A 12387-nucleotide genomic window follows, 5' to 3' on the forward strand; every position below is an offset into this window, starting at 1 on the left:
TGAAGGGTCTAGGCCCGAAACGTCAGCCTTTCTGCTCCTATGATGCTGCTTGGCCTGCTGTGTTCATCCAGCCCTGCACCTTGTTGTCTCGGATTCTCCAGCATCTGCAGTTCCTACTATCTCACATCATGGTATCGTTGTTTTTAGTGCAATAAAGAGCAAGACCTTTGCAATTCTAAGAAGTTTGGTGCAACCAGAGAAACCAGTGGAGAAGACATTTCAAACATTTCAAGAGCTATATGATGTGTTGGGGAGTTATTTTGCACCCAAGACACTGATGATTGTGCAATGTTTCTGATTTTACAAATAGGTACGGCATGAATGAGAGTCCATTGGTGAATTTGTGGCCACCTTAAGGAAGTTAGGGGAACATTGCGAATTCAGAGGGCACCCACAAGATACTATGCAGGACTGTTTGTGGCCTCCGATACAAAGCCATTCAATGGAAGCTACTAACAGGAAAGACCTGGATTTCAAGGTAGCTTTCAAAATTGCTACCTCAACAGAGTTGGCCGCCAGCGAAGCAACCCAATTGAGTGATGACACCCGGGTGCATCAAGTAATGGAGTCTTGGCAGAGTGCAGTACCAACCATAGAATGCTGCCGATGTGGTAAGAGTTGCCAAAAGGAGTCAACATGTTGAACTCAAGAAGCCCAGTGTAAATGAGTGCATCATATTGCCTGAAATTGCCAGTTACAACCTAAACAAGAGAAGGGCTGTCAGAAAGAAACAACCCTGAGGACGAGGCATAAGGTACATTCCACCAGCCCAGGAGTAGACAGGGAATTAGTTGGATATATCGAAGAAGCATAAGGCCTGGAGTCAGGAGAGTTTTGGCCAAACATCCTGTCAGTACAGGGTGAAACTGATCATTTCTGGGTTTTTCCAAAAAGGAAAGGAAAGTGGATACAGGTGCAGCAGTGTCCCTGATTCCCGAATCAGTCCACAGGGAGAAGTTATGGACACTACCATTGAGGCCTGCTAACATTACACTACAGACAGACACAGAACAAGTGGTACCACTGAAGGGCTATGTACTGGTGAAAGGATAGCAAAGGGACTATTATGCAGAATTGCTATTTTACATAATGTGGAGTAGAATGTGAATACCCTGCATTATGATAGGATAGTAAGATTTGTGTGGAGCATGCTAATGTGCTAGGGTATTTTGAGATCAAGAAGGAAACGGTGTTGAGTCTCTTGAACAGCGTTAAGGTGGACAAGTCCCTAGGGCTCAATGGTATCTACCCCAGCTAATTGAGACAAACAAGAGATGAGATTGCTGGGGCCTTGACCAAGATCTTTGTATCTTCATTAGCCACTGGAGAGATTCCGGAGAACTGGTGAGTAATTAATGTTGTTCCTCTTTCAAGAAAGGAAATAGGAACAATCCAGGAAACTACAGACCGGCAAGTCTTACACTGGTGGTTGGGAAGCTATTGGAGTGAATTCTTAGGGATAGGATTTATGGGCATTTGGAAAAGCATGGCCTAATTAGGGACAGTCAGCATGGCTTTGTGCAGGGCTGGTCATGCCTTACTAACTTGATTAAATTTTTCCAGCAGGTGACGAAGGTGATCAATGAGGGAAGAGCAGTGGATGTCGTCTACATGGATTTTAGTAAGGCTTTCGAAAAGGTCCCTCATGGTAGGCTCATCCAGAAGATTAAGATTCATGGTATTCACAGTGACTTGGCCATGTGGATTGCCCATAGAAGGCACAGGGTAGTGGTGAAAGGTTGTTTCCAGGCTGGAGGTCTGTGATGGCATGGTGGCTCAGTGGTTAGCACTGCTGCCTCACAGAACCAGGGACCTGGGTTCCATTCCACCCTCAGGCGACTATATGTGTGGAGTTTGCACATTCTCCCTGTGCCTACATGGGTTTTCTTCGGGTACTCTGGTTTCCTCCCACAATCCAAAGATATGCAGGCTAGGTGGCTTGGTCATGCTAAATTGTCCTAGTGTTTCAGAGATGTGTAGGTTAGGTGAGTTATAAGGGGATGGGTCTGGGTGGGATGCTCTGAGGGTTGGTGTTGACTCGTTGGGCCAAAGGGCCTGTTTCCACACTGTAGGGATGATGATATGGATATAGACTAGTCATGTTCTGCAGGGATTCATACTCAACTGTTTGTGATATACATATATATATGAATGAAAATGTAGATGTAAGTTTGCAGATGACTCAAAGATCGTTGGAGTTGTGGATAGTGTAGAAGGTTGTCAAAGAATACAGCAGGATATAGATCAGTTGCAGATATGAGTGGGGAAATGGCAGATGAAGTTTAATCTGTGTAAGTATGAGTGTACATGTGTAATGGAAGGTATACAATTAATGACAGGATCCTGAACAGCATTGATGTATAGAGGGATTTTGAAGTTGAAGTCCATAACTCCCTAAAAGTGGCCACGCAAATATATAGGGTGGTGAAAAAGGTGCATGGCATGCTTGTCTTTATTGGTTGGCGAATCAAGTACAAGAGTCCGGATGTCACATTGCAGCTTTATAAGACTCTAGGCCACACCTGGAGTACTGCATTCAATTCTGGCCGTCATATTACAAGAAGGATGGAGCAGGTGCAGCAGGATGCTGCCTGGATTAGAGGGTGTGAACTATAAGGAGAGGCTCGAAAAACTCGAGTTGTTTTCTCTAGAGAGGCGGAGGCTGAGGGGAGACTTCATAGAAGTCTATAAAATTATGAGATGCAAAGATAGGATTGATGGTCAGAATCTTTTTCCCAGAGTTGAAATGTCTAAAACTAGGGGACATGCATTTAAGTTTAAAGTGGGAAAGTTAAAAGGAGCTGTGAGGGGTAGGTGTTTTACACAGAGATTGGTAGGAGTGTGGAACGTGCTGCCAGGGGTGGTGATGGAGGTAGATATAATACAGGCTCTTAAGAGACTTTTAGATAAGTACACAAATATGCAAGGAATGGAGGGATATGAACCAAGGGCAGGCAGAAGGGATTAGTTTAATTTGGCATCATGTTCGGCACAACACTGTGGACTGAAGGGCCCTTTTCTGTGCTGTATTGTTCTATGTTCTATGTTCTACTGTTCGGATGCTCATGGTTACAAAAATTGAGGTTAAAGCGGGACATGGTGAATAGGCTGGCAGTCTCAAACCTAAATTTGTAAGAGGTCCTGGACAAGGACAAAGATGTTTTCAAAGGAACCCTGTGGAAAATGAATAGAGTCAAAACTAAATTACAGCTGAATCCAGAGGCTCTTCCTAGGAGTCTGAAGGTGTTCAGGTATCGTATGCCATCCAGCCTAAAGTGGAGACAGAACTGGAATAGCTGGTGGATCTGAGAGCATTGGGACCAGTAACCACGAGTCAATGGGTCACTCCCAGTATTCCCATCTTAAAAACAGATGGCCCAGTCAGAATTTTTGGTGACTTTAGGGTCACAATTAACCCAGTCCTGAGTGAAGATCAATACCTCCTACCACTCATAGAAGATCTTATTCAATGGACTGGCAGGGGAAAGAAATTTTCAAAAATGGATCTGTTGCATGCCTGCCTACACATGGGGGTCACAGAGGGGTTTCAGCCGCCACTGACTATAAGGACTCACAGGGGACTATTTCGCTGCAAACAACTTCATTTTGGCATCATGTCAGTTTATTCCAGAGGCGAATGGATCAGTATGAAGTGGATTGTCAGGAGTCCACTGTTATCTGGACGATATTTTGATTACCGGATCTTCTGAAGAGGAACATTTGGAAAATTTGGAAGAAACTCTAAAAAATTTGCAGGAACATGGCCTACAAGTGAAAAGAGAGAAATGCAAGTATTTCTAAAGACTCTGTAGAGTACTTGGGCCATATAATTGATGGCGAGCGACTATACAAAGATTTTTGCCCAAGATGGAAGCTGTCATGAAGATCTCTGGACCAGAGAATGTTCTTAGGACTTGTAAATTACTGTGGCAAGTTCATGTCTGATCTGGCAACTGTGTTAAAATTCCTGTATCAGTTGCAGGGAAAAGGGCAGCTGTGGAAATGGACCCAGGAGTGTGAGGTGGCTTACTAGGATTTGGAGCAAACCTTAAAAAAGATCTGAAGTGTTAACGCATTTTGAACTAAAGTTGCCACTACAGTTAGCATGTAACGCATCACCTTATGGGATTGGCGGTGTAGTGTCTCACGTCAGGGGTGGCATGGTGGCTCAGTGGTTAACACTGTTGCCTCACAGTGCCAAGGAGCCAGGTTCGATTCCACCCTCGGGCTGTGTGGAGTTTGCACGTTCTCCCCATGTCTGCGTGGGTTTGCTCTGGTTTCGTCCCACAGTCCAAAGATCTGCAGGCTAGGTAGATTGGCCATGCTAAATTGCCCATAGTGTTCAGGGGTGCGTAGATTAGCTCGGTTATAGGGGGATGGGTCTGGGTGGGATGCTCTGAGGATCAGTGTGAACTTGTTGGGCCGAAGGGCCTGTTTCCACACTGTAGGGATTCTACGATCTTACTGAACGGAGAGGAAAAACCCATTGCATCCAGAAATATTATGCTTAAATTGAAAAGGAAGTATTTAGCATCATGTTCAGAGCTTAAGAAGTTTGCCCATTTCCTTTCCAGCAGGCACTATCTGCTGCTGACTGATCACAGAGCTCTAGCCTCCATTTTTGGCCCATATACAGGGATACTGTCAATGGCAGCGGCACGCCTGCAGAGATGGGCACTGGCTCTGTCAGCTAACTCATATGAGATCAAATACCAACAGGCAGAGAAGCACAACGATGCAGATGCCCTGTGAAGGCTACCATTACCAGGAAGTGAAGATGTTCCTGACTGGAACTTGAAAATTATGTACTTTTCCCAGGATGACAAGGTATCAGTGTCAGAGAATCAGTTCCTTAGACAGCATCTTCCAAACCCACAACCATTTCCAACTATAAGGACAAAGGCAGCAGATACATGGGAGCACTACCACCTCCAATTCCCTTCAAGTCACTCATCATCCTGACATGGAAATATATTGCCATTCCTTCATTCTTGCAGTCTCAAACAATGAGTGGCAGTCAGAAAGCTTCCTGATCTAATCCAGAGTCAGGAAAAACTGTCTTTCCTCTCTTGCCTTTTTTGTGTGTTGCACAGAACCTTTTGCCAAGTCCATCAGGAGAGGTGCCTGAGATAAGCCTGAGACTGGTGGCTGTGCCAAGCAGCGGAAGCCTGCAGGTCAAATCCTCCCTATACATGGATGACATTGCTGTTTTATGCTCAGATGCGCTGTCAGTGTGCAGACTCATGAGCATCTGTGACTGGTTCAAACTGACTTTGGGACCCAGGGTAATTCAGGCAAGAGTGAGGTCATTTTCTCTTGGAACTGGGCTGACTGATCCTTTATCCCCTTCACCATCAGGGCAGATTTCCAGAAGATGCTGAGAGTACGGTTCGGAGGAGCCTGGGTGCGTGCTAAACCAAGATGAGGCAGAAACTAAGCAGGTAAGAGCACGACTTCCTCTCCATTTCATCTGGAGGTGAAAGATGGGTGAAGTCATTAATATATATAGCAAATAATCGTGGTCCTAGCACTGATTCCTGTGACACTCCACTAGTTACAGGTTGCCATCCTGAAAATACTCCTTTATCCCAATCTCTGACTTTGACTAGTTAGTTGGTCCTCTATTTGTGTTAATATACTACCCAAACCAATTAGCTCTTATCTTATTAAATAGCCAAATGTATGGTGCCCTATTAAATGCCTTTTGGAAATTCAAATATACTATATCTATTGGTTACACTTTATCCAATCTGCTTGCTACCTTCTCAAAGAACTGTAATAAACTTGTCAGACAGCATTTCCCCTTCAGGAATCCATGCTAATTCTACATGATTTTATTAATTATTTCTAAATGCTTGGCTATTACATCCTTTATAATAGACTTTAGCATTTTTCAATGACAGATGTAAGGTAACTGGCCTAAATTACCTTTTTTTTGTCACCCTGCCTTTTTGACTAAAGGTGTTACTTTGGCAGTTTTCCAACCTTCTGGGAGTTTTCCAGAATCTAAGGATTCTTGGAAAATTATGGTGACTTCTTGGAAGATAGCTGGAGAGATAATGCATCACTATGTCTTTTAATATCCTAGGATGCAACCCGGGGATGAATCAGTGTTTAGTTGAATTAGTTTTCTGATTACTTCTTTTTTCTCGATTGATCATTTATTTCCTTCCCCCAGCCTGCTTGCGGCTTTTGTGCTTTTAAGCAGCATGGTGAGACTCCTGTGAATTGGCAATTAATGAGATTATTGTTCATTAAATTCCATGTTGACAACCCACTTTCCTCACTAATACCCAGCTTCCTATCTTTGAAAGCTCACCAAACAAGCTAGAAATAGAGAAAACTCCACACGAAATCCACAGTGGGTACCTGGTGACTAGATTGCTAAATTTTTTGACCTAAATGAATTTACCTGAAAGATCAGCAGAGAGGAGTAGCAATAACTTTGTTTTTATGCATGGTGTGGTCTACAGCTATGTATAGTGAGAGAAGGGGCTCCAATTTTCTTCCCAGTATGCTTTCTCTCCCACATACTCATAGCGCAGTGGGTACTGTCTCTGCCTCTGAGCCAGGACTTGATGGTCAAAGGAAAGTGTGTTCATAACATAACCAAATATGTTGATCGTTAACTTGTAAATCCTTCCTAAATACACCAATGGCAAACGGTAAAAGTTGGAGAGATTCCTTGGTTAGTCATATAGGAATTTAGGAAGAGGACTGGGCCATTTGGCTCTTTGAGCTGACTCTACCATTTGGCTATGGTCTTAATTCCTTTTTCCCATCTGAATGCTAGATTCTCATATCCTTCAAAAATCTATCCAACTCAGACTTGAAGATATTCAATGACTTAGTGTCCGCTGTTCTGGGAAGTGAATTCCACAGACTAACAACCATGGGAGAGAAAGCATGTTGGGAAGAAAACTGAAGCCCGTACTTGCGCTATCCATAGCTCCAGACCACACCATGCATAAAAACAAAGTTATTGCTGCTCCTCTTTGCTGATTTTTCAGGTAAATTCATTTAGATCAACAAAATTTAGCAATCTAGTCAACAATGTGTTGATATTATTTTAGAATGTATTCATTGCACTGCTTTTCATCTGCAGTTTTCTGTCTTTTCTTTCCCTCCCATGCTCCCTCCTGGGCCTCTGTGCAGCCCTGAACAGCCTAAATCCTGATGATTCTGTGGATAGTGAATAACAGATCTCCAGGCAACGTTACTGTTCATTCATTCGTTTGTGAATAGCTCCCTGTGACTGTGTCAGATGAACGTGCCAAGTTTCCCTTGCCTTAAAGAGCATTTTTGATGTTACTCTGGCAGCAGCAGCTGTTTGGTCTTAGGAATATTGACTTCAGAAAGTGGCGAATAACGAGTACTGGACAAATCCCTAGCCCACAAAGCATGGAACGTGAAGAGAAAAGTTAAAGCACCAGAGAGTTCAAGATATGCAGAGGGTCAGACAGCTTATTTAGAAGTCAATGTTTTGTGGACAGATTTGTCTATTGGTATCTATTTTAGATGCAGCAGTTAATTATTAATCCATTCTATGAAGGTGCATGAAAAGAGAATGAACAAAAACAATGTTTTTAACAATTAAAGATCATTTCCAATGGATTCGGCAGGCTGCATTTTTTGAACCTGATTTCTGCACCTGGTCGATCACAAAAAGCTAATGATTTTAATGTAATATTGAAAATGGATGTTAATAATGCAATAAGAATGCGTACAAAGAATATCCTGCTTGTTAGAATTTTGCTGTTACATCAGGTTCAAGTTAAGGTCCTACCTTCTTGTTCTTACATTGCTCATCCCAGTATTTTGGTTATCATACAATCACATAAAATGTGTGCAGGAGTAGGCCATTCGGCTTTTTGAGCCTGTACCACCATTCAACATGATCATAGCGGATCGTGCAATCTCGGTATCCCATTCCTGCTTTCTCTCCATACCCCTTAATCTCTTTAGCTGCAAGGGCCATATCCAGGTCGCTCTTGAATATATCTAATGAACTGGCCCCAACAGCTTCCTGTGGAAGAGAATTCCACAGGTTCTCAACTCTGTGAGTGAAGAAATTCTTCCTCATCTCAGTCCGCAAATGGCTTACCCCTTATTCTTAGATTGTGACCCCTAGTTCGAGACTACCCAACATCAGGAACATTTTTCCTGCATCTAGCCTGTTCCAGTCCTATATGTTTCTGTGAGATCCCCCCTTCATTCTTCTAAACTCCAGCAAGTACAAGCCCAGTCGATCCAGTCTTTCCCCACTTGGCAGTACTGCCATTCCATGAATCACTCTGGTGAACCTTGGCTGGATTCCCTCAATAGCAAGAATGTCATTCCTCAGACTAGGAGACCCAAAATGCACACGATGCTCAAGTTGTGGCCCTCTCCAAGGCTCTGTATAACTGCAGCAAGACATCCTTACTCCAATACTCAAATCCTCTCGCTATGAAGGCCAGCAAGCCATTAGTTTTCCTCACCACCTGCTGCATCTGGATGCCAATCTTCAGCAATTGTTCCACCATGACACCCAGGACTCGTTGCACCTCCCTTTTCCTAAACTGCCACTATTCAGATAATAATCTGCCTTCCTGTCTTTGTGACCAAAATGAATAAGCTCACATTTATCCACATTATATTGCACTGTAAGGTGGGGCAAAAATCCCCATCAGTTTATGGACATACCCGGGACTAAAACTTTCTGAAGACAGAAATTGTGGAAATTACATTGGATTAAATCCACCCGAACTTTTGGGACTCAAGAAACCATGGGCTGTAACTGAACCAGGAACAGGCTGGCTGGGATAGACTGAGTAATATGGAAGCTCAGAGGCAGATGTCTGGAACAGGGGTTAGTTTGCAGAAACTAAAGGAAGACCTCAAATCATACCCCAGATTAAAAACAATGGAAACCAGGCTTCAGGAAACAAACAACTTCAATAATTTCAGACCCTCTGGAGCCTACAGAGGTACAAAACCATACAATTTTCCAGCCAGTGTTCAGGCACAGAAATACTGAACATGCCACACCATTGTGCTGCATGCAAACCTGTTCCACCTATGGATGTAAAGACATTCACAACCCTATTGTGGGTTGTGAATGAATACCCATCCAAGGAAAATACTGGACATTCCAAAATCATCAAACCATTCACCTTAATTGAAAACCCATTCACACTACTCTAGTGCTCAGGAAGCCCATTCAGCCCCAAGAGAAGGAACAATAGCTCAACAGATTTGGCGTGAGATAAGGGGGCCTGCAGTTGGGTACAACTGGAGACCCCAAGCCCAGCAGAGAAGTGAAGGAAGAGAAGAAGTGAATGAATTCAGAAGAGAGGGAAGAGGAGGAGAGAAAAAGAGCAAGTGTATCGAGAATCCTGCACTGTAAGTGGGACACTGCAAGTTCAGGCTCTGTGAGACCAGCACTGCGATACCAACCATGTGCCCCAATTCCAACCAGGTGTTTGCTGTAAGGTTGGCTCCGTGAGGGGAGTTTGAGAGTCCAAGCAGGAAGCAGGCCCCACTTGCGAAGGAAAGTAGCCCGTGCAACCACTGAACACCAGCGACTAACTATGAACCTCTGCTCAACGTCGGGAGGCAACTGAAGGCTTCCAGAGACACGAAATACCGACCGAGGGATCACCAGCAACATCCACCACCATCCACAACAACATCCCGCTCGGAAGGACCACCAAGAGAAGAAAGAAAAACCAAGGTACTCACCGGTATGGTCCCACCCGTCTAACTGCATCAGCGGACACCACTAGAGTGACTGTTACCAATACTTGCGGCCCTTCGCGGATTCCCAGCTATGGCAAGCAACAGCAGAAAAGAGCCAGTCAAAATCGCGTTTTCACACTAGGGGTGAGCCTAAGGTTATCAAGACCCTCTAACCCAGCTTGGCTAGTCTTAGATAGGGAAAGATGGGGTTCAGGAGGGCTAACAATGTAGGGCACCCCTTAGGAAGGGAAGTGGAATAGGGCTTGGTGTCAACAGGTAATCTCTCTCTCTCTCTCTCCTCCCTATTAGCATAAGTAACAGCCACCCAATGTATCTATTTGCCCGTTGTATCAAGTCTTAGCTGCAAGGCTTAACTGGGAGCTAAGTTAACTAGGAGACAAGGTCTCAGTCAGAGATAGGTGGGTTTTAATATTCACTTTCTTGTTTTCTGTAAATATTAAATTTTGCCATTTTTTCCCAATAAAATCAGTGTTTTCTTTGTCTCTGAAACATCTGTCTCCTGTGTTTTCCACCACACCACATTCCACTACATAAGCCCAGTGTCAGAACCAGGGAGCTGGTGAACAGCAAGTCAGGCAGTACTTCCTACAACACACATTTTCATCTTTGCTTAACCAGATTAAAAATCTCACAAATTGTCAGAAGTTAAATTCCCTGAAAATGTTGTACACTGCCTGGGGAGATCAATGCAATAAAACTTAGCCTACTACAACAGGCCAATTATGTTTTATCAAAAAGTCTTTCTCTTTGAAAATTATCACACCTCTTTATTCCCACAGTGATTATGTTTTGACAGCTTCCTCATTAGAGGCACAACTCACTTCAGAGAATGTGCTCAGAATGCCTGCTAAACCTTCAAGCCTTTCTTCAAAACAAAATTTCACGGAAACCTAGATAGTATCTGCATATGAGATAGTAGGAACTGCAGATGCTGGAGAATCTGAGATAACAAGGTGAAGAACTGGATGAACACAGCAGGCCAAGCAGCATCAGAGGAGCAGGAAGGCTGACATTTCGGGCCTAGACCCTTCTCAGACCCTTTTTCTGAAGAAAGGTCTAGGCCGGAAACGTCGGCCTTCCTGCTCCTCTGATGCTGCTTGTCCTGCTGTGTTCATCCAGCTGTGCACCTTGTTATCTTAGTATCTGCATATGATGGTTTTAATTGTGTTGCTGACTGTTCCCCTTATAGTTGCTATGTATCATATGTGAAATTGTTATTAAAAGTACCTACATTTCAAGGCATTACTACAATGACAATGCTTCAAAAGCGTATTTCATTGGCTGTAAAGCACTAGAGAAATCCGGTCACCATAACAGTCGTTACATGAATGCAAGACTATCTTTCACCTGAAATGATGTCAGCAGGAGGGTTAGAAAGACACTTTTGTCAACCAAGATAAAAGTTTGATGGGTAAATGATGGGAGAACTCAGTAAATCAGAACAAAAGCATCAGGCTGAAGCATTTGCAACAATCTTTAATGCTCAACACTCCATCTTGGCCTCCACCAGAGATCCTCACACCCTCACCGATGCTTCACCCTCCATCCTACTCTGATCCTCCACCTCCACTCCCCACCCTATTATGATTCACTAACCCACCTCGCCAAACCCTGCAAATCACAATCCTCACAAAACCCTAATCCTCCACCCTACCTTCACTCTTAACTCACTCTGATTCTCAACATGACCAGACTCATGCACCCAGTCACCAACCTATCACCCCACTAATCTACTCATTTGCCAATCTGCCACTCTGCCCACCTTACACTTTACACACTTAGCACCCTTACTCATCAATTACCCTACCCAAAAAACTAAACATCTTGTGTTCACTTCTTATGTTTTTAGTCACAGCATATATCACAATTGAATCCTGCACCATCCTTCCTATATCCTTTCAAACTGGGTTGCGGTATCACTCAGCCTGGCACTGGGTGCACATATTCCAACTGGGATGCTGAATCCTGTTTTCAAAGGACGAATCACTGAGCAGAGCCCTTTGTCAAAGTTCATTAGGTGGCCCATAGCTCCTTTAAAGGAAGGACAAAAGTGATAAATGGTGAGGGTTATCATCTATTATTACATAGAGGGTCAGTTATTTCGTATCCATTTTTTAAAATTTCTTTCATAGGATGTAGGGCATCTGTAACTGGCCTTGAATGGAGTGGCTTGCCAGGCCATATCTGAATGCATTGAAGAGTCGATCACATTGTTGACAGTCAGGAGTCACATGAAGGCCAGACCAGGTAAGGGTGACATATTTTCTTCCCTAAAGGGCATGAGTGAACCAGATTTTAGCTGCCGTGGTCACCTTTGTATTCAGATTGCTGCTGCATTCAAACCTTTCCATTCCTCAAGGCTACTTTTCATTTCCTGCTGGGTCTTTGAAGCCTGGCCTCTCCAGGAAAGCAGAGTACATGTAGTGGGGGATAGGATAGACTCCCATTTTTGCAGCTTTGGCTATTGTTTAAATGTGACCAGGTCTTAATTCCGAAATAGTAGGAACTGAAGATGCTGGAGAATCTGAGATAACAAGGTGTAGAGCTGGATGAATACAGTAGGCCAAGCAGCATCAGAGGAGCAGGAAGGCTGACGTTTCGGGCCTAGACCCTTCTTCAGAAAACGGGTCTAGGCCCGAAACATCA

At 43.8% G+C, this 12387-nt stretch overlaps 2 protein-coding genes across 3 annotated transcripts in view; both read left to right on the forward strand.

The window, feature by feature from the left end:
• Window positions 1–12387, forward strand: part of LOC109930435 (BAALC binder of MAP3K1 and KLF4) — a 442607-nt gene that overhangs the window by 136386 nt on the left and 293834 nt on the right. The gene's annotated exons all lie outside the window — the stretch shown is intronic.
• Window positions 443–12387, forward strand: part of dipk1c (divergent protein kinase domain 1C) — a 31623-nt gene continuing 19678 nt past the window's right edge. Inside the window, 2 exon segments of the mRNA XM_048595599.1 lie at window positions 443–559; window positions 5094–5285. Of these exon segments, the coding sequence (XP_048451556.1) occupies window positions 443–559; window positions 5094–5285 (309 nt within the window).

The sequence above is a fragment of the Rhincodon typus genome, chromosome 4 (genome assembly GCF_021869965.1).
Source record: "Rhincodon typus isolate 14 chromosome 4, sRhiTyp1.1, whole genome shotgun sequence".
In the NCBI taxonomy this organism is placed as follows: domain Eukaryota; kingdom Metazoa; phylum Chordata; class Chondrichthyes; order Orectolobiformes; family Rhincodontidae; genus Rhincodon; species Rhincodon typus.